Here is a 27,846-nt window from a genome sequence, read left to right on the forward strand (position 1 = left end):
CTTGCTTACTTGCGCCTTAATATTATTAATTATTAAAAAAAGGTTATCATGTGGTTTGAGGTCCTGTGAAAGCTTAGATACATTGGATCACTTTAAACAACGAAGGGCGGAGGCATTAAACAGAATTTAACGTTTAAAAGAATTTAAGACCTCGGTAACATAAATATATTACCTGACCAACGTGCGGTGCATTATAGCCAAAGCTTGGTACAAGATTTTGACGGCACTTTTTAAAGAACCTAGTGCTCAGTCATCCGTATGAATATGGTATAAGTTTATACAGAACACAAATTATTCTTTACCATCAAAAAGATTTCAAGGCAACATTGATTATTAATTTTTAATAATAAGCTACCAAAGTGGGGTATACTTTTTTTTATACGCACTGTAGATACAATTTAAAGCAAACAGTTTGCAAGCTGCTTAAACAATAATCAATATCTTCTGCAATATAATTTTTAGATAAATAATTGTTGTGTGAAAGGTATATCCTAAATTCAAAAAATATTTGATGCATATATAATATAACGAGAGCAAAGACCTTCGAAAATGTTAAAAGTAATACAATTATTATGGCCTTTTAAATCACAAATTGAATTGTGCGAATATTAACATGACGTATTACGCAACCCGAACATGATTTCCTTGCTATAAAAGTGCATTGAAATTACCCTTGAGTTGTTCTTTCCATGGGTTTGGTGTTCTTGTTATTTCATAATATAGCCAACAGTAGTTATGAGTATACCTTTAACAGAAAGTCCAAACAATCATAACTTTCGTATTATTGGTCCAAAACTATTTTAAACTTTTACCATTTTATTCTGTTTCTCTTATTTTCTTGCTTTCATACAAAGGAACGACATATAATTATAAATGTTGGATTGCCCTCGTTGTTAACGATATAATTATGAATATTATTACATTTCGAACTTCATCGGTTTACATTCATCGGTTTGTTTCCATCGGTTTCCTTCATATATAGTTTAACTTCCATTGGTTTGCTTTCGTCTGGTTGCGTCCTATATAAATTTCCTTCCTTCGGTTTGCCTGGTGGTTTGTCTACATCAGCTTGCACTCGTCGGTTTCGTTCGGCGGGCCGTATCCATCGGTTTTCCTTAATCGGTTTGCATCCAATGTATGTCCTACATCGGTTTGCATCCATGGCATCGGTTTGCCTAAATCACCTTGCCTTTATCGATTTGCCTTCACCGGTTCGCACCCACCGGATTTCCATCATCGGTTTACCTCAGTCGGTTGGGCTTCATCGGGTTCCTAAAAAAAACGCTGAGGCGCTTATGTTGTCTTATGTTGTTGAAGGTTAGCCATGACAAATTGCACTAAATTATTTGTCATATTTTCTGGCTACCAATGTACAAACAAAAATTCCCAACATTTATTGAATTCTTACATCAAAGTGTACGTATTCTATCTGTACATGCGGTATTCTAACTTCATTCTAGTTAGTTTTTCACCATATAAATTCTTGACAAATATTTTTTTTTAAAATTCTTATCACCAATGTAAGACAGGTGTGCCCGATTTGAATCTCCTTAACTGTCGCTTTGTCAAAATGTGAACAGTTTGGCGAAACGCATTCAAATAATTGAGATCAACACATCATGTGACGTGTAATTGACAAAGAATTTGGCATGCAATCGTCCTACCGGGTAGCCTGGTACCCGAACCTGCTTCTGAAGTACACTACGTACAATCTGGAGGAAAGCACTGCTCAGTTTCGCTGTGAGAAACGACTGGACACCATGCAGAGTGACGTCACTCGTGCGATCGAAATGTGCGTTCTGGAATAATAGCCAGCGTTATAGTAAAATGTGTGGATATGACCCAGCCATTGAACTAATATAATGAACAGTATGTCTCTAAAATCTTTGGAACAGTGACATATCACGTTGCATTTGGAAAGCCAGAGTGTAATCAGACTAATCAGACAAATTTCAAGGCAGTAATTGAAAGATTCATCTCCGATTAATACAAATCAGTTCTGCAACAGCAAAGGCAGCTTCTAATTCAAAGGCATTATGCAGTTTAGTCTAAAACGTCTAAGACTAAAAATGTAAAATATAAAGTATCTTCTTACAGTTTTACTCTTTTTCAGTTCTAACTGTTGCAAAACCACCAGCAAGGCAAAGATGCATGAATTAGCCTAAGCACCATGATTATGACGTCATCCCGACGCGTTGTTTTTATACAAATCACCCCGGACACCATTCCGCACCTTCTTTAATTCTGTTCAAAGTAAATTGCTCAACACAAGGCAAATTGTTACTATTTGGTTCTTGTTCCATAGATTCAAGTTTTGTTTGCGACGACAAAACTAGATCACGTGACCACGACGTCATCGCGACAGATCGGATTCCAGCGTTAGCTCGGATTGTCGGCTTTCGGATTGGTTTGAGAAGCGCTGCGGTTTCCGCCTTCCCTGGGGTCCGTGTATCCGCTTGTACGGTTTCAACTGGGGCGTTTCAATGACAATCTACAAAATAAACACATCAACAAGAAAAAATTTATCACCTCATGAAAGTACATAGCGGTTTCTATTATTTCTTTTTTCACGAACTTGACGTTATTCTCAATTAGAAATAAATAAATCTATATATAGCTCATTTTCTCTCACGGCATACTTAGATATGTCTTGCGGCATCCCAGGGTGCCGAGGCACTCCGATTGATAAATGCTGCTCTATTGCACTTTGATGGAAACAAACATCTCCTAACAGTGCTACTTTACAGACACACAATAAAACAAAACTATCCAAAAGCTTCTGAAAACAAGTGCGTCTTCAACAAAACTTTGAAAACAGCAACATAATTTATGAGGCTTTCCTTAGGCCTAGTGGTAGGTTTTTCAAAGTTTTTGAGCGGCATAACTGGCCTGAAATATACTCTAAATTGATCAGGAAGTGATTTTGAGCATTTTCAAATGTTGACGCGCTTTTAGGAGCAGGTTATGATACACACATGGACACTATATAACATAACGGATATTGACCCTTGACCTGAAGTTAAGTTAAGGCTTGTTAAGAAAATATGATTGATATTGCGATTTCACAATAATTGTCGCCTAGATGACGTCACGTTTGAGTGATCATACTGAAAGCGAGAGGTCTTCTAGTCCTGACCAGGGGGAATTAGTGGGGCAAAATTGAGTGATTGAATGGTGCGTGATTTTTTAAAGAAAATGTGACCACACAAAAAGTTACAGAAAAGAAAGAATAAAGATTTTTTTTAACCATAGAACAAAGATCAAGAGGTGATATGCAGATTTGCTGCAGATCACCTACTAATAGTAATGATAATAATAATATTATATAGCACAGTTCAACGAAGAATGGGTTCTCAAAGAGTTTTACATACACACATTTTATGAACACGGAGGAGATCGATGTATATACTTATAATTACAATTTTAAGTAAATGATATAACAAGCTAAGCTTCTTCTCAATTAATACTCAAAATAAGGATAATATATTGTCATTTTTAAAGGTAGGTGGGGGCAAAGAAATTTACTTACGTCATCAAAGGAGATCTCAGGCGTAGTGTCAGGTGATGTTGTATCTGGCGATGAGGGCGGGTTGCTGGAACCACTTGGACTCGTGTTGTACTTCTTCTTCGGTTTAGGCGCAATGGGAGGAGGGGTAGGTCTGTAGTGGTGGAGGGATAGGGAAAACAAAGATGGAAAATCAAATTAAAAAAGAAGTTGTCATTTTTGGGATATATAGTGTAAGTGACAATGGTGATCCAGGCCTATCTCCAGGGCCCCGTCTTATAAAGAGTTGCGATTGATTAGAATTAAACGAAAGTCTTCCAATTAATCGCAAAACTTACAAACCTCTTTCTGTTTAGTACAAATTTGTAATAAATGTTAATCGATCGTAATTTTTTGGTTCAATTCAAATAAATTCATTTCTATAACTCAATCAACACATGAAAAAATACCTACATATAATTATTACCAAATGAAATGTGCAATAACACATAGAAAAAGAAACTGAAGGGAGGGGTAGATCCATGTGTTCATCACCCTATCTCTTCACACATAACACACATCATCACCATCGTCATCTTCTACCCCCACATCTTAGCGTATGGCGTCATAACATTCCCGCACAGCTTAGACGCAGGTGTAGATGATATCTGCAGTGTTATACCAATTATATATCAATGATAGAGGGAGGGAGGAAGAAGAAAAAGAAAGCAAGAAAAAGAAAGCAAGAAAAAGAAAGCAAGAAAGAGAGAAAGAGAGAGAGAGGGAGAGAGTGGGAGAGGGAGAGGTGGGAGGGAGAGAGAAAGAGAGAGAGAGAAAAAAAGAGAGAGAAAGAGAGAGGAAGAAAGAGAGATAGAGAGAGGAAGATAGAGAGAGGAAGATAGAGAGAGGAAGATAGAGAGAGGAAGAGAGAGAGAGGAAGAGAGAGAGAATGAGAGAGAGAGAGAGAGAGAGAGAGAGAGAGAGAGAGAGAGAGAGAAAGTCTGCACCCCCCCCACACACACACCACACGCAGACACAACATTACCATCATCATTATCATCACCCACTCTACAGATACGCACACGACGCCTTCACATTCATGCACGGCTGTAAGGCGCAGGTGCAGATGATAAGCGCATTGATAGAGCAAATTAGATGGCAACACGAATGGTCGCAGTCGGCACATAACCAATATGATGACGACATTAATAACTGTAAGTGGCTTCAAACGTGTCAATTATTATGTTCGCTATAAGAGTGAAGGGTCTAACAATTTTGAAAATTGGGGGAGGAGGGGGATAATGGTCAAGATAATGATGATGGTGACGATGATGATGACGATGATGATGATGATGATGATGATGATGATAATGTTGTTGTTGTTGTTGCTGTTGCTGATGATTGTAGTGATGATAAGCATGATGATGTTCATAAAGATGATGACAAATAAGAAGATGATCATGATGATGATCACGATCATAATTAAATGGTAATGGTGATGGTGTTGGTGATGGTGTTGGTGATGGTGGTGGTGATGGTGGTGGTAATGATGATGGTGATGATGAAAAATATAAAGACTAATTTGATGATGATAGACTTCGATGGCGATGATGATGATGATGATGATGGTGGTGGTGTTGATGACGATGATGATGGTGATTATGATAATGATGATGATGATGATGATGATGATGATGATGATGATGATTATGATGATGATGATGATGATGATGATGATGATTATGATGATGATGATGATGATGATGATTATGATGATGATGATGATGATGATTATGATGATGATGATGATGATAATAATGATGATGATGATGACGATGATGATTATGATGATTATGATGATGATGATGATGAATTTGTTGATGATAATGATAATGGTTTGTAAATAACAAAAGGAGGTTTGGCGAAACAAAAGGAGGTTTGACCTCAAACCTTGGTCCGAGCTCAAACCTTGCTTTGTGAATTCGGGCCAATGAGGGCAGACTTACTTGTTTGTCTTTGGTCTGTGTCTGTCCCTTGGTTTCCCAGCTGACCGTCTCTGTTTGTTTGACCGTGACGTAGTCGCCTCCTCGCTTGATGACCAATCACTCTCCTCGCTGTCCTGGTCGTGACCAACTGTCCGATACAACAAAAATAAAAACAGACATAGAAGTTATAAACTAACCACTACAAATGAAACCAAAATATAAAGACGTTACAATTTGAATATTAGAAAGTAATTAAACAAAAAGGTAAAAAGTTACCTTTAGAATACAAATCTAAAATATTTAAATTACAACTACAGGTAATAGAAAATAAAACAAACACACGGTAAAAAACCGACCATAAGATCATGAACCAGACACAGATATTGGACATTATAAATTAAACTAAATATGGAAGTTAACAATAATAAACAATTATGAAATATATTTCAATAACATTAATGAAATGTCCCTTGTTTTAATGATAGCAGAATGAAATGTAACGTGCCTGTACAAGGTGCATGCAACTCATGGAAATGGCATTAGTTTTCAGTCAAGTATTAATAACATAATTCAGGCTCAGGTTAAAGGAGGAGGGGGAGGGGCGGGGGCGAGGGCGAGGATCACGTTCACATAAGCATTATCATTTTGTTCCCTATCATCATGATCATTATCATTGTCAAAATCAGTCACAGCCATCATCATTTCATCGTCATCTTCCTATTCCCCATCAGCATAATCCTCCTCGACATTATCGTCAGCATCATTACTATCACCATCATGATCACCATGATGATCATCATCATCACCATCATGATCATCATCATGATCATCATCATTACCATCATCATTCTCAAATCATCATCATCCTCCTCGACATTATCGTCATCATCATTACCATCATCATTACCATCACCATCATCATCATCGCCGCCACCATCATCATTCTCAAACCATCATCATCCTCAATACCGTCATCATCACCATTATCACCTTCGTCATCGTAACAAAATACCCACATCGTCTTCATCTTGAAGATGCTCCTCAGTATCATTACTCACAAGTGCCTTCACCGACACCCTTTAAATTGTGACTTGCCGTCGCATTAGGATTCAAATGCTGGACAATACTGTCAATAATGGGCTTCGTTACCATGGTAATATGCAATTTACGCCCGCTGCTAGTCCACCAGAACGTAGGCGTTAATCGTCTATACACTTGGCATTTTACGCCAAATATGTGACTTATTGTTTGTGCAGCACATCACTCAGACGCAACACTTGAAACTCAATTCAATCAGCATGTACATTTTCTTTTTTTCAGAGAAGGGAAAAGGAACTGTTGTATACAAATTTAGGGTAAAAAACGCTTTAGTCCTGTCATAAACACAAAAACAGTTCTATGCACTAGAGAAGAGAAAGAGATAGAAGAGAGAGAGAGAGAAGGAGAAGGAGAAGGAGAAGGAGAAGGAGAAGGAGAAGGAGAAGGAGAAGGAGAAGAAGGAGAAGGAGAAGGAGAAGGAGAAGGAGAAGGAGAAGGAGAAGGAGAAGGAGAAGGAGAAGGAGAAGGAGAAAGAGAAAGAGAAAGAGAAAGAGAAAGAGAAAGAGAAAGAGAAAGAGAAAGAGATAGAGATAGAGATAGAGATAGAGATAGAGATAGAGAGAGAGAGAGAGAGAGAGAGAGAGAGAGAGAGAAGGGGGATACGAAAGAGCATAGAGCAGCTATATAGGCTTATATAATTGGTGATAAACATATACCTTCAAGGCTATGCATTGTATTATAAGTACACCTGTTTGCGCACCACGCAAATACATAATCTTGTTACCATAAAGCATACAAATGCAAGCAAATCTACACATCACTGTTTTTATCACCATAGCATTGTACTTGCTTTTATCAGGAAATTAACAGCTCATAACTAATATTTGCATGCCTCTGGAATTCCGCAATCTATTTTGGGCTCAATTGAAGTTGTGGAATAATAATATCCTTCTTCCTCTTCCATGTCTGCGGCTGGTCATAATATAGGAATGCTATACCATAACATTGGCACAATTTCTTAAAGAGAAACAATATATTCAAAGCCAAATCACAGAATATGTCTTGTAAAAAGGTCTGCCGAAGAAAAAAGGTATATACTCACTCATAATGACGTACCTATATTAATGAACACATTAACTCACTTTAGCAGTGAAAGTGAAAACCAAAGAGCTTCGCTTAGCAAGCAGGGAAAAACAAGTCTGCTAATAAAAACATCAAACATGTACTGTGACTTGTATGAACGTTCTAATACATGACAGCTATAATGCCTAGTTTGCAGCTTAAGAGCATTTTAGTTGCCAATATGGCTTTGCAAGGTTTTTATGAATATTATCCAAAAAAATTGGTCCAGGTATTTAATAAAACTCGCATTAATTTGGACTTTGTCATCAGCCTCAAACACATTAGTCCCAATCAATACAGGTTCATATTTACATTTTGTTTCTTTGTGTAAACACTGTAAATGTTTACCTCTCTTTTCATCAAATATGTCGAGATACATATTCAGAGAAACCCAACCGAAGTCCATGTACTGTACAGTGTGGTAGGCCACTATCGGGTCAATTTGTCTGAATTATTTGATTTAGCTGAACTGACAACACGTTGAGAAAAAAAATGAGAACATTAACCATTATTGTAATGATTGTAGTTGTTATTATGATTAACATTTTCATTCTTCTTCTAATCATTATCATTCTGATTAGTTTGTATCATTATTATTGATATTATTATATTATGTAGTAGTAGTAGTAGTAACATCAGACGTAGTAGTAGTATAAGTAGTAGTAGTATAAGTAGTAGGAGTGGTAATCATCGCAATAGTATCATAATCATCATTGCCCCAATTGCCATGAATTATTTCATGTTCCATATGGTTTGCCTTGGTTGTAAAAGTAGATTTATTCTTCAAATAATTCGCAATTCCAAAAGTTACCAATAAGAATCTAATCGCTCTGTATATTTCTGAAACAGTTCTCTTGACTTTAAGAAGTTATATACTTCGAGAATATGGTAGGTATGCAGACAATGTAAGGCTTCCGGGGAGTAATTTCCATTTGCAAAGAAGTTTCGGTTTTCACTTAGAAAATAAGTATCGTGTACTCGATCGTGTAACGTTGCGAGCTGTACATTCATTTAAAATCATATACATTTTTATTTAAAAAATATTTAATTCAAATGTGTCAACATTTAGAAACACACGCTTAAAATAGTACTAGTAAAATAGGAAGAATTGAACATGTTAACCGTGTGGGCATTCCGCTTGAATCAAAATTCCAAACAAACCATCATCATGTATTGATTTCCAAGAGCATGGCGTTGCCAGGTAACGAATAGATTTTGACGATGGTTCCCTATCGAGCTTTCGGTCATTTTTGAGGAGAAGCAGAGGAGAAGTGGGGTAAGGGGGGGGGGGAGGGGTGTCACAGGCAGACTTGAATTATTTCTTACCGACCTATCTATTCATCTTTGAAGTATTACTACTACTACCACTACTACTACTACTACTACTTTTTCTCCTACTACTACTACTACTACTACTACTACTTCTGCTGCTCCTACATGTACCACTATTACTACTACTAGTAGCGCTGCTGCTGTTTATGCTTCTAATACTACTACAAACGCCGCAACCAACACTACTACTTCAATTACAGTTACTACTATTTCTACTAATATTACTACTACTGCCGCTTCTACTTCTTCTACTACTACTTCTACAACTTCTTCTGCTACTACTACTACTACTACTTGTTAAGCACATTCAAAACATCGTTTATTGTTGCACTGTGCGTCGATAATGGAATTCAAACATCGAACACCATGGCCCCTCCCCTCACAGCATGATAACTAGACACCGTTCTCTTTGATCTCACGTGGCAAGTATTACTCATCACTCAAGTATTCAACATCACCAGACATGAAACACTTTATTCGTTCTCCCCTCTATTAAAAGCATCGTTTAACAATATTAAGTCTGAGATGCGTGGCCCTTTGTGTTATCAGTTTTTTTTATATGGTGTAACATTGAAACCCTAAATAAATTGCGCTTCAAATGATCATTTCCCCCAATAGACTGTAGCGTTATAAACACCATTAAGAAAACGCAAAATTTGATTTCGATTTCCAATTATAAGTATCTTGATAATCAGACAGGCGATCGGCTTGTAAAAGTCTTGGGACTCCTGACTGACCTGAAGGTATATAATTATGATTGCATCATGAGCTAAATCCAGGATTTTGTTTCAGAATCTGAGGCAATGTTACTGAGTCACTTAAAAAATCTTTCCAAGTGACGACGCATTACTCACTCCATAGCATTACTGTACATGAATGATAAAGACATGCACAACCATCACAACATGCACACGATGATGTATCTTCATTATATTCAATGCACTCCCGGATTACGACATTAAGTTATTTTATTCCATATGTCTGATTTTGTTGTTGGAGGTGGGGGTGGACCTTGTCTCTACAGGGTAATTCATGTTTATATTTGATTTGTAATCATTTCATATGATATGTTCAGGTGCCTTCTGTTTTACAAGCTTTGTGCATTTTGTGGGAAGGTATCCTTTCATCTATTATTTTGCCAAGTTATGTATTCATGACTGTTTATATGCGTTGTCTTTTCATTTTCGGATGATAAATAAATAAAATTGAATCGAATTGAATGGGCCATTATGTAACGTAACGTCAGTTAATACATAATTCTTTGTGAAGTGCCTCAATACAAATTATGTCATTCACTTGATAATAATAATAGTATTTTTATATTCGGATTGGAAACAGCAAATATTAAGTAGTGCTAGGTAGGATAATCCATAATGTATGTCCTACCTGGCAACAACTAATTTTTTATTTCGGATTCTGTCTATTGAAATATTATTATTCTTTAATATCAGGTGATTGAAATAGTTTCTATCGAGGCACTTCACAAATACGTATGCATTGAATTTGGTTACATTGCGAAAATCGCTTTCATTTAATTTTTTTTTCTCTCTCTCTCTCTCTCTCTCTCTCTCTCTTTCTCTCTCTATATATATATCTCACTCTCGCTCTCTCCTCTCACTCTCGCTCTCTCCTCCTCCTCTTTCTCTCTCCCCCATCGCTTTCATTTAAATTCTCTCTATCTCTCTCTCTCTCTCTCTTTCTCTATCCCTTCCCTCTCCCCAGGGTGATGAGTACGTGTAAAGCCTAATCTGTTCACCTATCTTGTTTTTCCTTTTTTTTTCTCATTCTCAAAATATTATGCGTCCTGGTATTTCCTCCTTCTTCGCATGTTGATCTATCTCTCCTTCTCACCCCTTCCCTATCGCTCTCCTTTTCACCCCTTCCCCATCGCTCTCCTTCCAGAATCGACTGGTGCTGTTATATTTGTATAGCCTCTATCACGTGACAAGGTAAAATCGATGTTTAGGCTTTGTACAGCCGCTTAGACTTCCTTGTGTACAGCCGCTTATTCTCATTAGGTACAGATTCTGGGTTAACATCTTCCTTAGATCGCCTGCGTTTAAGTTACGTAATGTTCTCCATGTAATTGAATGCGTATAAGGAGAGAATTTTCGACGTCTTATAAAATGTTCTCTCCATACATCATTGCTAAAAATTACCGCCTCTCTCTCTCCCTCTCCTTCCCTTCAGCCCTCTCCATCCCCTTCTCCTTCTCACCCCCCTCTCTCTCCCTCTCTCACTTTATCTTTATCTCTCTCTCTCTCTCTCTCTCTTCTCTCTCTCTCTCTCTCTCTCTCTCTCTCTCTCTCTCTCTCTTTGCTCCTTCTCTTTCTCACATCCACGCATGGTGTTTTTTCTTTCTTAGTGTATACATGTATGAGTCTATGTGCATATTATTATGGCTACATGGTCTCTTATACATGCTGGCTTGTTTCCTCTTTCCATCCCTCTACCTGTCTTTACATACAGGTCATAGGTCATGTAGATCTAGATAGTTACAAAGGGCGTTCAATAAGTTCATAACCCGACTTAGAAGGACGTTATTATGTCTTATCAATATTTCACCTTTCCCATTACAGGTGACAAGATTTATGGGACTTTTTAGAAAATTGATTTTGTCAATGGTTGTTGTTCAGCAACGTGCAGTCATCCATTTAATTGTGCTCCAGAAGAAGGAGCTGGGCAGAGTCTTACACAACCGTCATAAGTACAACTTCACCGACATCCCATTGAAACGTGTGTTAAACTTAATTCAAGCAATTCAATGGGATGTCGCTGAACTTATACTTGACGGTTTCGTGAGACGCTGCCCTGGTGGCAACAGAAGGAGACATTGCTCTTGCCACCTCCACAGTAAGAAATAAGCAGCTCTTTTCAAAGCTGATGGGGGAGAGCATTGATGAAACCCGACGCAGTGGTCACCGATCCATCTTCTCTTTCTCTTAACCTTTTATCTGAAAAGGCTATTATTATTTATGTCGATATCTAATAGTGTAACTTAACGCTATGTCTATTATTATATGGCTATCAATCAATAATACTTCTATATAGATAGCTAACCCATGTAACCCGCATCACGTTTCATCCCTCTCTCTCTGTCTCTCTCTGTGTTTCTCTGTTTCTCTGTGTCTCTGTGTCTCTGTGTCTCTCTGTCTCTTTCTCTCTTCTCTATCTCTCTCTCTCTCTATTTATCCCGAGATCCAACTTTCCTACCTTCATCATGGCCATCCTCGATTCCTTCTTTCATGATAAAAATGTCCATGTACATACATCATAATACATTCGCGTTGTAGCCAATCAAGCGTAGGCATGCAAGCACATAACAAATACAGATATTACAATGGAAACACATCTAGGCCTATACAGCATCACGCTGCATCCCTGGCTGCCATCCCGTTGCTATGGTAACTAGCTCACTCATTCCATGCCTCGCTCGCACTTATTTCGTCGTCATTATTAGGGCGTTAGGTGTAACAAACGTCTATATTTAGCATCAAGACAGTAACACTTTTGTGAGCATGCAGTCGTAATTTCTTATCAAAATGATTTTCAACATCTGTCAAAATGTCCTTGTTAGAAGCCATCTTATAATCGCCACTATAGTTTGCCTTCATGCTCTCTCTCCTTCTCATTCCCCTCCAAAAATCTCTCTCATTCCTCGCTCATCTTTTACCATTTAAAAACGACACTTGATGGGAAAATAAGACAATGACGGTATGCATAAAACAAATGCAAGTACTGTGAATTATATTGTTTAGCTTTGCATGCATGCTTACACAAAATCCATATATAACATGTATTATGAACCCTTACTTTAAGCGTACACATCTGAATGCAGTCAAATCGACAATCTAGAAGGCTACCTCTTTGTAAAGGCCACCTGACAAGAATGGCCAATAAGGTTTTCCTTGCGTCGCCCTGGTAGACGTATTTGACTGTAAATATACATACCGCACAACTGTTTGTATGTTATTTACGTAACACACGAACAGTTTTCTTAAACAGAAGCTACATTATTCTTGGACCACTCTTGGGACTCTGTCCATAATAACTTACCCCTTGACCAGCGCTGTTGTGGCGTGTAGAAGACCCCTCGTACGTAGCTATACAGCTTCCGCGGTAGTGTGACTAAAAACGACATGGTCCTTCGAAACACACTCCCTCTTCCCTTTGACGACGTGGGCGATGGTGGATCGTTGTTGTTCGATTCGGACTCATCGTCCAGCTCGTCCTCCTCTTCGACGATCACGTCATCCGCGTCCAAACACCGCTTCTCTTTCCTCTTCGGTCGCTGCTGCAGCTCCTGTTTCTCCTTGTGATGATGGTTATTCTCGTTATGCTGCGGAAGCTCGTCCCTGTCTTCAGAGTTCTCTCCAGCGCTTCCCCCGCTATCCTCTCCGCCTTTGCTTACGGCTTGGTATGCTACGTCTGTTCTTGTCATGTTGCAGAAGCTCGCTTGCGATTACAAAGAAAGATGGGGATGATGCCAGTGATGACGTAATACACTTCCAGTGTTTCTTTCTTTCTCTCTTCCTAGATAGAGATGCTCGCCCTATTCGCTGCTATACCGTCGTCGCACAATGGACTGCATAGAATGCAGACAGCTATAATTGCATTAACGATGCTTAATATGATATTTTGACTCGGTTCGCGGTCACAGTCAAACCTTATGGAGTTATAACAGTATCCATTCGTGTGTGTGTGAGGAATGTTTGTGTGTGTCTCCGTAGCAGTACGTGGCGTCTTGTGGAGAAGAGAAACAGAGAAATAATACAACACAAATAATTAACATGCATGTCAGATATGCTCTGTTTGACACCTATTATATGTTGTTTTACACCTAGACTTGATGTTAGGTGCGATTATCGGTGCGATTAACCACATTGTTATTTTTATAAAAAAATATTATTTTGGGAGTTGGTTTCGTGTGACGGTGTATATGTTTGAATAATGAATTTTGCGCGTTAGAAAGAGAGAGAGAGAGAGAGAGAGAGAGAGAGTGGGAGAGAGAGTGTGGGAGAGAGAGAGAGAGGGAGGGGTTAATAGGATGAAAGAGAGAAAACATAAATGAATAATAATAAAGATGGCGAGTCAGCGTGGAAACAAAGACACGTTAGAAGGGGTAATGATGGTCTAATGTCTCGATATTGTCCACCGAAGATCACAATAAGATACGAGGAGGGGGTGTAAGCGAAAGAGTGTGAACATGAGAGAGAGAGAGAGAGAGAGAGAGAGAGAGAGAGAGAGAGGGAGAGAGAGAGAGAGAGATAGAGAGAGAGGGAGAGAGAGAGACAGAGCGAGAGACAGAGAGAAAAGAAAGGCGGAAAGATAGAGAGGGAGAAAATAGAGAGAGAGAAAGAAAGACGGAGAGATATAGTGAGAGAGGGTGAGATAATACTTATAGAAACATGGAGAGAAAGAAAGACAGAGGAATTGGGAATCAGACTACTTTATAGTCATATGAAAGTCAATATAAGGACAACTAGGATAATCCGAGATCACCGACCCTTTAGTTCACACGAGCTTCCTAGTAAATATATGACCAGAAACAAAAACGAGAGTCATGCGTATACATCGTTTGATCGTTTTCCCATGGCGTCTTCGAGAGCAACACCAACAAAAAGATATGCTAGTTATGACGAATTTAAAATCCCCATTTTCATTGTATTTATCAGAGTTTGTATATCAGTTTGACATTTACAATCGCGTTTCACCATCGATCTTTATAACGAGCCATCATGACACATTCAATCAGGAAATCTAACATAGAATTTAAATTACCAACCCTTAACTTTTATTGTTATTAATAACATTTGGAATATGACAAATATTCGAAGACTTTTTTCCTTCATGGTTTTGCCACTATTGTAGTAAAATATGCTCGAAGTTTGAGCACTGGGTATAATAATACGGGGGAAAGGATTATACTTATCAATCAAAATAAATTGTTTGGACTTTGCTCTTGAAATAATGATGAACGTTACTATGATACCTGTATACAGATGGTTGAAAGACGTGAAATGTTTTCTGCTAAATTAAGAAATCAACTACCTTCAGCTGTAAATGTTATCATGAAATGGAAAAATATATATATCAAACGAATTTCAAAGACGAGAAATAATTAAAGAAATGGTTACATTTTAGAGCTTTGACACCGTGAAAATAATGGAAATGATTATACATTTCACTGTGCATTTCTTTTTATGACATGTGTTGAAATATCCATGTTGTCATTTTTGTATTACTCTGTCCCTAAGTCCTGGGCCGCGATGATCATGATCATTTTTTAGCCATTAAAAATGGATATCATTTAATAGAATATTTGTATATTATCTGTGGAAATAATGATCGAACCTGATAAATTTATTTACAGAACACTGTGGAAGGGGTATAGATATTGTATGTGTATGTGACATGTTATTCTTATTCTGCATTTGATCGTCAACGGTGTAGAAACGTCAATAATTCTCTGGCAAATTAAATGTTTGACATGTATATGGAATCTAGAATTAGGCTTGCCCTTTATACCACATAACGGCTTAGATCAATAATTATGATATCCATTGATGTGTTTTGAAGTACCATCGGGGCCAAGGTATTTTGTTTATAATTATACATTCTATATGTAATAATGATATGTGACGTGTACTCAAGTCGGTAATCAGAATATGTTTGAATGCAAAGGTTACAGTGTCATATTATCTAAATAGTATTGGCAGAAAATGACCATCTAATTTTGAAGTGAATACTCTTAAATTACGTACACCTGTTTTATGTCGGATGTAATTTTATTAAGGATTTTTCGGATCGTGGAGGAGTTAGTTTAAGGCCTCTACATAGGGAAACTATTGAAAGAATTTGCAACATATTTGTGACTGTTTTTGGCGGTTAACTCATACACATACAGTACGCAGGATGAGTCGATGATGCTATGTGAAACTGAAAACTTTGACCATGGATTATCAATCAAATCAATTCGTGTGTCGCCCTAATCTAGCACCAATATCAATTTCTGAAATATCCATTACTCAGAAAAGAGTAACCTCATATATACGTATTTAGTTTACCGTGAAATCAAAACGGGGTATTAAAGTTATCGTTTTTAAAACTTAGGTATATATATATTTTTAAAGGAATTTTGTCCCATTCTTTTGGATATGAAATGATCTTTTACCTCATTCTTACAATGATTTGTTTTGAAAGTGATTTACTTCCGACTTGTGATAAACTTACATTTAAAAAAAAAAATATGGTATTTCTCTATAAAGCTTAGCAACTAATTTGTCTATAGTTTAATTTTTTAAATCTTAATTGTATAATCGATATATACTAAGCCAGGCCAACATAGCCATTGTGGAAAGTCGTGATGTAAACGACAATGCTACCCTGTGAATATACAACTCCAAATAGATAAATAAATCAGATATAATATCTTTGTATACAAGAAGGAACGATGATCCACACATTTTCCTTAAATAAAGATTAGGAAATTAAAAATGCATTCTGGTTTATAAGCATATTTCCTTTTTGCTATATATAGGATTATTCTGAAGAAGAAAAAACTGTCTGAAATGTGAGCTCCGGCAAATATGCCCACATCCTGTAATATGAACGAAACAAGAATTCCAAGTTACGTCAATTGTAATTCAAGGAGGATTCTAATTCGGTAAATTTAGAACTTTCGTTAATATTGGAGGCATTAATGAATCAAATTGTCAAACTGTTATCTTTACTGAATAGTGTCATATATGTAATAAATGCGATGCCATAAATAAAATTCATCTAGCCTTGTCTAGGGGCTTTAATACTGTTCCTTACTTTCGGTCTTAAATTAAATTTCTTTGTATTATTGTGTTAATTTATAAAGAATGACATAAATGTAGACAAGATATTCCTTGTACGCGTAATGAATTATAATGAAATTATTTGATTTTAAACCATGGAGGAAAAGTTAGATGATTAGATGTACCACATTATATTTGTTATGCTATTGGCACACATGCTATATTGAAAACAGCATTAGAACGGGAGCCAGTAAAAAAACAAATTCTGACTTTTGCGGTTCAGTATTTTTGATGTTTGCTTTTATTTTGCCACTGTTTTGGATACGTGGAAATTTAATCAAATTATTTATACTTTATATGTTCACAACCCCATACCTGTAAGATTATGATATTTTATCGAACTCATTTAAATTCTCAATTTGGAATGTTGAGAATAAGTGGGATAATTATTGGTGAATAATGCTTGACGCATTAATCTGATTAAACATATTCCAAGTATTCTATTGATATTGGCAACTTCAGTAGCTCATAACAAGTGTTGTTTACTGCTCATTAATATTCAACTTCCTCAAAATGTTTTCCCCACTTCATCTAACCGACAAACAATTGCCAAATTTAAATAGGTACACGTATGTGAATGAAAGCACGTTTGGCAGCGCCTTTAGATTAGAGTCCCGAATATCTTTGCAATCAAAAGGAAATGTCTAAATCGGCAATGTTCTGACGAAAATGTAAATTTATCAACCCAGCAAACCTTAATGTTATGATGCCTTTTGTAGGAAGTGTGATTGCAAAGAAAAAAATGGAAAAAAATATACATTTCATGGTCTTGTGCTTTTGAAAAGAAAATGAAATTGAAAATGATTTTGTCTTTATGTTTGAATTACCGAATATTTATAACATCATAAATCTGATAATTGTAAATGATCTAGGGTAGCTGCGTACGTAATTATTTGCGGCAATCTGTCATGCTTGTGTCTAATGGTTTTGAACAAAAGGAGGCAATTTCGTTTCTTGGCAGGCAATTTACATCTTCCCCCAACCATGAAAGGCAAACATCAAACTCCGCACACAGATTCTCCGGGAGTTTCCCCTTTTCCGATGATGTCATCGTACATGTGAGAATAAATGTAAATTCAATGTGTGCATGAAGAGGAAGCATGAATGCTTGCCATATTTAGGTATAATACAAGGGATTTTCAATTACATACTGCTCCATCGATTGATATGAATAAGGTGACAATTTCGCATCAATATTTAGAGCATGAATCATGCATTCTATACTATACAAATCTTTTGGAGGAAATTGCTGATGTTTACAAGATCTGTTTTCACTTTAACATGAAATCACAATAACAATCAAAGTAGAAATGATGTACGGTACGTGATTTTCTACAAAGTCGTTGTGAATCAATTAGGAGCAATGACGTCATAATGGGAGCTCCGGGGAGGTATGTTCCAACAGACAAAAGAGGGTTAGAAACAAATAGAAATCAAGATGAAAAGAAAGAGATTTGTGCAAAATGAACATGAATGGCAAATGATACGACCCCTCAGACCCCCCGTAAGACCTGTGCCCCCCCCCCCCAGAATGACTAGGCCCGTGCTATGCCACTGTGGTCATTGTGTAGTATATGCATCGTTGGTCGTTGTATGCTCATTACTCATTTAATGTCTGTGTACACACCTGAAATATTGATATTGCAAACTCGTTGTCACCCCGATTAATAACATAACTGAAAGCGAAACATCATCTACGATTCATTAATTTACACTTATAATTACAGGTGTAATATCAGACGCGTTCATTAATAGCTCAAGTCTACATGTAACATGTTATCATGACTGATCATAAAGTGAATTATTTATTAGAAATTCGATTACTTAGCCTATATCTTTCTGTGAGCTACGAGTAAAGTTCAAATGAAATGGTGTATAATGTAATACTGACACAATTATCACCAACCTAATTTTAGAACATACTGGAGTTACTGCAAACAATTATTATGATCATTAATACTCCACTTTTAATGAAACTTAGATTGTCAAAGTTCCGGTATACCACACACCTGTGTATAGGCCTATAGTGAATGTTTAAATTGAAATACAGTTAAAGAACAATTTTCTCACTAGATGGAAAATGGAGACTTACCTGGACGTCGTAAAGGCTATAGAGTTGATTCCAATAAAATTAATCAGCCTTATCTTGAATATAACTCCTTGACGAGATATCACAAAGACATACATTCACGCACGGAAAGCGATCGTCCGCGAAGTATAAATGTTACTCGCACAATGCACGAGTAATAAGTACGTCTGTCATCGAAATAATCATACCCCGTAACTATATATCAATGACCGTGAAATATTTAATATACCGCGTGCGAACATTGATACGTTTGCCATTACGACATGATATTAACTTCCGTGTAATGAAACAAACTTTGGCAGTGCTGCAAATTTTGTTGGGGCATGTTTTCGTGATGACGTATACATACCACTCGCACTAGGATAGACCGCCGGGGATTTTTCACGTATTGTTCTCAGTTATGGGGAATTATGTTTCGGAATATTTTTGTTCTTTCTGTGGTGAACTGAAAGCGGAACTATATATAGTCGTCGAGTCTGTTATTGAACTGAATCTTCAAGACCAACAAAGGAAGACGAATCATAACCAAACTAAATCAAGCATGGAGCGGAAAAAATAAAGAGAAACTGAGAGAGAGAGAGAGAGAGAGAGAGAGAGATATAATATATATATATATATATATATATATATATATATATATATATATATATATATATATAGAGAGAGAGAGAGAGAGAGAGAGAGAGAGAGAGAGTAGTAGTAGCAGTAGTAGTAGTAGTAGTAGTAGTAGTAGTAGTAGTAGTAGCAGTAGTAACGGTTTATTGAAATAAAAATCAATCGCGGCTCGAAAGCCGAATTACAGGTTTTGTACAATAGTAAAAGCAAACATAAAAATTATAGGAATCAAAATAGGTAATAACGTGTAATAGTGAGATCATAATGACAAAGATTAAGTATAATAACAAAAATTCTTTTCTTACAGGCAGAGAGAGAGAGAAAGAGAGAGAAAGAGAGAGAGAGAGAGAGAGAGAGAGAGAGAGAGGGGTGAGAAAAGGAAGGGGAGAGATCAGAGATAGGAGAGACAGAGGGAGGGGAAGGGGAGAGGGAAAAGGGAGAAAGACAGATTGATAGAGGGAGAAGGGGAGAGAGAAACACAGAGAGGGGAGTTGGGTATAGATCGAAGGAGAGGAAAGATTGAGGAAAGAGAGAGAGAGGGAGAAAGAGAGAGAGAGAGAGAGAGAGAGAGAGGAAGAGGGACAGTAAGAGAAAGAGAGAGAGAGAGAGAGAGAGAGAGAGAGAGAGATACAAATAGCGAAAAAGAAAGAAAAATATGAGATTCCCATACAAGGAAGGTCTGAATCAACAATTATCATCAGACGACCTTGCGCAGTCACACCTCTGAGTCAACAAACATGGAAATAAATAAATAGACGTTGAGAATATGATATAGATACCTATCTGAGAGCCCACTATGCAACACGCGAAATCATATTATTCCCTAAATAACTCGAAAAACGATATACCTGCATAAAATCATGATCTATTCTATTTGAATAGTGTCATGGTTACCAGGATATTGTTTACATAGCAGTAGAATATTGCCAGTAAAACATATTATGATGGGGGTGTTAAGAGATCTACCAATCATCAATCATTAATAACCATAAGTGTCTGAGAGGATACAAGACAGTGTTGAACGTGTTCTGCCTCCATAATAATAGCCCATTAAGTGAAAATTATAGATTTGTTTTTCTTCAATTTTAAAATCCATGTTTATGTTAAAGGGATCGTTTAACAATGTTAAATCTGAGATACAAGGCCCTACCTGTTATTAGTGTCTGTGATATGGTGTGGCTACTTTAAAATCTCAAAGAAAACAGAAAGTTTACCTCTCAAACAATATTTAAAACTTGTCCCCCCCCTCTCTCCACCCCCTCTCTCTCTCTCTCTCTCTCTCTCTCTCTCTCTCTCTCTTGTTCTCTCGGTCTAGTTCATTTCATACCTGCCATTAATATTGCGGATACAGGTTTATTTTTATTACGTTCACTGTAAGAAACACCATAAGATCAGTTAACATTATTATGTGCATTATTTTGTTACGTCCATTATGATTTTAACGTTTATTTTTAGAGCTATCAAGGAAAATGTGTTGCCCTTGAACTGACCGACTTTACGGAAAGAGGGATATGAGAATCGCAAGAATATAAAGAAAGAAAAATAGGCAAGTTTGGTGACACAGCGAAGATTGCCCTGACTCAAAGCAAAAGACAGGAAATGGAAAAAGAAGTGACAATATCTTGGTTTTTATCTTTGAAACATATGTTAAGCATTCAGTATAGTGTCATACTGGTCAGTGACCACTAAACGTGACTGTTCTTATTCTTCTTTTTCACATTCTTTTTATGTTTTTACATATACTTTCATCTTGTGTACTGTATAGGCCATTTTATATGCAACTACTCGGAGGTTACACGCATAACTCAAATTATGTTCATTATAATCATCATGAAACACGACACCATCAGCTAACACAACAGCAGCAGCACTACCAGCAGCAGTAGCATTAAAAACAACAAAATGGGATAAACGAGAAAGAAAAAAACATCAGAACTGATAACAGCAACACTATAATCAAATGGTCAACACGTCAATTTCAAACACTACAAATGATACGATTTCAAATTCATAAGATTTCTAGTTCATAAAACCGTACACACTTTATATTTATATATACACATGCACTGAAATATCTTACGATTCTTGGCATAACATTCTTCCCGCAATCCATTGGCTTTAAATTCAAGCACTGCGATCTGCATGTAATCCTGACGAATTAAGTGTATAATCCGTCAAGTTCCTAATTCTAGTTTAAATATTCTCCCCGCCCATATTCAAGTTATATATCAGATATCACTTATTGCTCCTGTGTGGGGTATCCAGTAGTTGATTGAATAATAATTCCGTTAACCCATGCTGGGGAAACGTAAAAGGGGAGGCAAGGGGGGGGGGGGGGGTGGTGTCAAAATTGAAGTTGACGCAAAGTCGTATCTGTGAAATTATATTAAATACGAATTTAGCCTTAAAGACCGTCACCACTACTGGGCCTGAAGGGATTAGACCACACAGAGAGCCATCGAGGTCACTGTGACAGGTGGCTATCTCATTAACTCAGCTCTCATTTAACATAAGAAAAAGAGGACCATGGGGGACAACAGGCACCGATTGGGGAAGTTTCCTATATAGAGGGAGCAAGTAGCTACAAGTATGGCAGTGTGCCTTTAAAATACAAAATATTTAGGTTTAAACCCGAATGAAACACTTACATAATTCTAAGCTGTCGCAAAATTTTTCTTATTGCACGAAGTTTTGTTTATGTCAGGACACGGCTGGCTCTCCCAAGAGGCTAGGGGCGGTAATAGTTCAGAACAAGTCTATGTTGGCGTCGCTATTGTCTTGTCAAATTATGAAAATGTATTCATTGCATATATGGTGGGAGGTCGTACCATCTGATTCTTCATCGAAGACCAGACTACATTTTTACAGTCCATACAATGCTTAGTTAGTGCATGTGCCATCTTTGTCAAGCTTGTTAAACCATCGAACTTCCTCCGATAGCGACAACCTAACACTCAATATAAACCAGGGACCCGTTTCACAAAGCCTTTTTTCAATGACAAATGACAAAAATCAGTGACAAATCTACTGATAACCAATCAGAAGCAAGGATTTCAGTAGCTTATAACACAAATTGTCATTTGTCACTGATGACAAGTTTTGTGAAACGCCCCCCCCCCCCCGAGGTGTTAAAGAATGAGAGACTGAGTTTCCCAAAGCATGGAAGAATAAACCTTTTTTTCACGCTGAATGCAACACAATGTCATATAGTGTTCTTCCATCATTGTAGTGAGACTTTGACATATTGACAACATTAATAGTTCTCTGATTTAATTAACACAGCAAAGATTATACTTTGTTCAGGCTGCAACAGTAGTGCAGGGTCTTTCGCCGATTTTTTTTTGCACATTGATTTGCTTCACAATCACACTCTGTCGATGACAAGACTGAATGAAATAAGTATGCCCAGACCTTGTGGCCCGAATTCACAAAGGAGGTTTGTCGACAAACCTTGGTTTTCGTACGTCATATGACGGGTTTTTACGCGTTTTTAACAAACCTGGCTTGTAAAGAACAAATGAGGTTTGGCGAAACAAAAGGAGGTGTGTCGACAAACCTCCTTTGTGAATTCGGGCCAATGTGTCCGGACAGGTTTTGTATTCGGACAGTTGATTTAAATCTGTGATTTGAAGAAGTTTACATGCAATATGCTTAATGATGCATACTTTGCTAAGTAAACATTTGATGTTTTTTTTGTTTAAGTGTCCGGAAACACAAACCCCTCAGAAATGTCCAGTTCTGTGACAAACCCCCATCTGCGACAAACCCCATCATACTATTGACATTCACAGCAAAACAGTTTCATTTACGATCAACGTAAAGTGTGCGCAGATTATGACACCAAAGAATGACAAAGTTTATTAGAGAAACAAACTGAAGATATATAACTGTTCAGAAGGACACACGCAATGATAACCTTTCTTTCAACACGTAAACACACACACGCCCACAAACACATGTATTAGGGGTAAAGCGTTAACTCAAACATTAACAACTTTAATGTGAATAACATCACCGTTCTTAAGGCGTTTCTGGTGTAAACACAAAGGCTATTTCACACTGAGAAGACATCACATGCACTGCGGGAAAAATGAAACGTGCATGTAAAGTGCAATTCATTCCGTGGAATTTAAAATAGGTGTGAAAGGCTGTGATAATTAGAATGTATAGGTGAAAGGCGTGGTACATAGCATGTGCTAACTTCAGGCATAGAAAAGTTAACAATTTGATATTGAATTTAATACTAAATTTCTAACATTGTGTATTCCCAAGGAGGAAGGGTAACTCATTCAATTGTTCTTAAACTTTATCTGGTTAGTAGTTAGTGTAATGAAACCAAAGCAAAAGAAAATTTAAATCAGCAAATAACAAATCATAAAACGAAGACAATTTTAGCAGGTTCACAATCATTTTATGCATTTTCTGTTAAAAACCGATAAAGAATTATTGATAGTAAGTTCATTTTTTGGATTAGTCCAACTTAAGACGGTGTTATGCCAGAGTAATGCGTTTACACTAACCGGTCGGGAGAGTCCGCTTCGTTCTCGGTTTTCTTCTGACGCTCCCGGTCTTTTTGAGTGTCTTTACCCGCGGGTGAACCCGCGGTTTGAGCCGTTTCTTAATATCCGGGTTTGGACCTAATATAAGAAAATAGAACACAGACTGCTTGGACAAAGTCGGAACAAAAGCGATCTTGTTCTAGTCTAGACCAAATTCGAGTCTAGACCAAATTCAAGTCTTCATATATTTTTTACAGATGATGTCCGACCCAATTGGAAATTAAAAGATAATACACGATTTTATACTATTCTCGACAAAATCTAGTATGTCCATAAATCTTGTCCGTAATGAATAACATGATTATAGTCATTGTGGTAATATTTCAAGATTCAAGTAAACATGAATGGCTATGGAAACGGATCTTATCAGTACAATATATTGCAAATAATTGATATAATTTTGTTAAACCTTTCATACGCCTGAAGTTATGGCACCTACGTTTTTAACGAATGGATGTTTAGTACCTTTATTATCTGTTTTTAATAGAATAATGAAGACAAAAAGAAAGATAAATCAACATCCGTATGTACGATGGGCGGATAGATGATTGGGAATGCACTGGAAATGAAATGGACGTGATACTATAAATATATGTAAATGAAAACAAATTATATAGATCTTCGTCAGAGTGGAAATGAATCACTATTCTAGATCAGAGACTGTAGCATTTTTTCACGTTCAATAATAGTTGTTAATACAATGTACATGATAGGATTTACGTGTTTGAAAAAAGCAAAGAGCGTTATACTTACAGATCATAGGCGTGGCTGCAAAGTCCTGCATTCTCTGCGAAGGTGTCTCGTAGTCCGAGGTCAAGCTACATGATTCCAGTGAAGACACTTCCGGTAGGTCATAGATGTGCCTCAGGGTCTTCCTGCGCGTTGTAAAGAACTTGGTATGCATCCGACTCAACAAGGACTTCTGCGTACCAGACTTCGCGGCTTTCGGCTTTGAAGTGTTGATACGAGATAGAAAAGATCGGCCTCCTTTAGAAGCCTTCGTTGTTTTCCTAAACCTTCCTTTATAGGTTGATGCTTTGTTTTCCTTGTTAAGAATCTCTACGCGTTCCCGCTCGAGTCTTTCCATCTCTTCCCGTTCAGCCTGAAGACATTTTCGCTCTTCTTCCTCCAAATGTTCACGTTCTCGTTGATCATCAAGGTTCATAATGGATTGAGTAACCAGGGAATGTACACTTGGTCTTCGACGAGCCTTCGGTTGTGCTACCAGACGCTCGATCTTACTACTTGCGGATATGTAGTGAACAGTACCGTTGTTCTTGCGGAATGCCTTGGCGGACTGCTTGGAACTGCGTCCGTGTGTCTTTGAGCCATTGGTAACGTGCGGTTCAGGATATCCCTCAAAGTGGCCGTTCTTTGTTGTTGACCTGACTGTCGCAATGGATGGCATGACCGGCTGAGGAACCACCGAAGGCATCACACTGATGCCACGTGGGTAGGTCGAAACCGGAAGTGTCCTTGGGGATGGCTGCTGTCTGTCATGGATATTGGCATGTCCATTGGCAAGAACAAGAGTATGCTTTCCAGTTGTGCCATGTCTGTTCAGGTCATTGGTGTGGTCATTGACCTTCTTGGTGCGATCACGCGTTGAGGACGTGATCACAGATGGCATGACCCCTAACCCCTGTGACCTTGATGGTACACGTGGTGGTTTGGAGGTCTCCTCACCGAGGCTATGATGAGGTTCACGGTGAGGTTCTTCGTAATCATCACTGGGTGATTCTGATATTGGTGGCATCACAGGTAAAGTGAATATCTGAGGTTCACTTCGCTGTGCACTTAACATCTTGACCTGATCAAATAACCAAAACATCAAACGGTTAAAGGGACTAATTACCTAAATTGTTTTACTTACAGTTATCTTTCAGGGCAAAATATGTTGATGAATGACCCCTTTTAAAGCCTCAGTCTCTCTATATCTTCAGATGTTACTCTTTTATATCCAGTCACACATTGATAAAGGCTTTTGGGTCTTTGTAAATTCTATCAACCTACTATGTCAACAATATTTCATGAAAAGAAGGACAGTGTCTTTAATATAAGATACAGGTTGTTCTATCGAAGGTTCGTTGGTTAAAAATGCCATTGCATATTTTTCAAGATATGCCAAAGGAAGCCGTTTTTTGTTTGTGGGGAGGGGGGGGGGGGTGCTTCTGTTTATGTTATTTCAGAAGTGTTTTATAGGCTAAGGGTTAAAATTCAACTATAGTTTTACATTTGGCTTAAAAATAAATTTCACTAGTAATTTTGAATACCCCATCAAGTGCATTTACAAAAAGGAAAATAAAACAAAACAAACACAAACAGTTGACATTAGTTCTTAGGAAACGACACTTCAATGTAAAAATATTCTTTCAAATAAATACTTTCTCGGACATAACAGACACTTTATCACTCAAAACGATTACAGATGGAATGCATGATGCAATTTATCAATCACTGATAGAAGTTTATAGCAACGATATAATTATGTTAATGTCATAATCAAAAGGATTGTGTTTTCACACAAAGAGGGAGTTCAACTTGATACTATATTGGCTTTGATGGAGGTGGGGAAAATCCGGTTAAAAATGAATGTCCGCTTCAACTATAACAAAGTTTTCTCTAATTCAAGTGAGAGAGGTCGTGAAGGCATCGATGGTCGTTTGTCATAGCGCCATCATGTGACAAAAGTAGTAGAGTTTGAATGGTATGGTGTGGTATGGTATGGTATGGTATGGTATGGTGTGGTATTAAATGTCCAAATCACAATATATCACACCTTATCACAAGACATTTAAAATAGAATGGTCGCAATGTATTTCTTTGAGATCTCAAACAGTATGAGTTATCACAATATTTGAAGGATTCTTCTAAATAAGAGGAGCCAAACTACGCAAAAACTTGTAGACCATCATAAATGTAAGTGCAAATAAAGTCTGGACTGTAAAGTATTAAAAACAAAATACGACCTGCGATGTTTTGCATTTTTGTTGAAGACGGTCAGAGTAGGCCTATTTATTTCTCGCTCAATCAAATAAAATAGCAGCATAATACAAAAATCGAAAATGATTGAATTATATACCAAATACAGATTTGGTTCAGTTATACAATGCCGAAGGCGAGATAAGGACCTTATTACTTTACTTATATTCCTACACATTTATAATGATTGGTTGATGATTATTTTACCTGAATGTTAGGAAAACTTTGATATGCTTGTAAGTAAGCAACCAATGAACTGAAGGCTTTTCCGAGGGACTTGGTTATAAGGATTAATGCCTTACCAAAAGGGCAAGAGCGCATTTAAATGGTTTCGAACCCGAGACCTCTCGGTTACGAGACCACTGCACTACCACTGAGCCATGGCGCCTACTAATGAATATACCATTTCAATTTGGAATCGAGATGCATACAAATATATCATTGTTATAACTTCCGGAGCCAATGACCTCTTTAGGCTCCATCATATTTCTTTCTTTATTTAACTTAGTCTTATGTATTATTTTGTTTGTTTGTATCAATGCATCCAAAAACGATTACAAAAATGTAACATGCCAAATGTAATGATGTATTTATACAACATGTGAAATATGAAAATATACTGAAACTGAGAAAAATAAAATAAAATAAAACTGAAAATATATTTAGCTGTTTTAATTTGAGCAATAATAGTTATACTAATTACCTCTTGTTCTAGCACGGATACTTTCCGTTCAGCGAGAAGAGCACGGTCAGTGGACCTCTGTAACATCTCATCATGAACCTTGAGAGGTATCAT

At 37.2% G+C, this 27,846-nt stretch overlaps 1 protein-coding gene across 1 annotated transcript; it reads right to left on the reverse strand.

The window, feature by feature from the left end:
• LOC100893802 lies at positions 1-27,846 on the reverse strand. The gene is made up of 5 exons (XM_030988286.1): positions 27,754-27,846; positions 24,822-25,878; positions 5,491-5,617; positions 3,530-3,659; positions 1-2,491 (listed from the first exon to the last, which is right to left on the reverse strand). The coding sequence occupies exons 1-5, from the start codon at positions 27,844-27,846 to the stop codon at positions 2,354-2,356; spliced, it is 1,545 nt and encodes a 514-aa protein (XP_030844146.1). The 3' UTR covers positions 1-2,353.

The sequence above is a fragment of the Strongylocentrotus purpuratus genome, unplaced genomic scaffold, assembly GCF_000002235.5.
Source record: "Strongylocentrotus purpuratus isolate Spur 01 unplaced genomic scaffold, Spur_5.0 spur5_scaffold_17, whole genome shotgun sequence".
Lineage (NCBI taxonomy): Eukaryota > Metazoa > Echinodermata > Echinoidea > Camarodonta > Strongylocentrotidae > Strongylocentrotus > Strongylocentrotus purpuratus.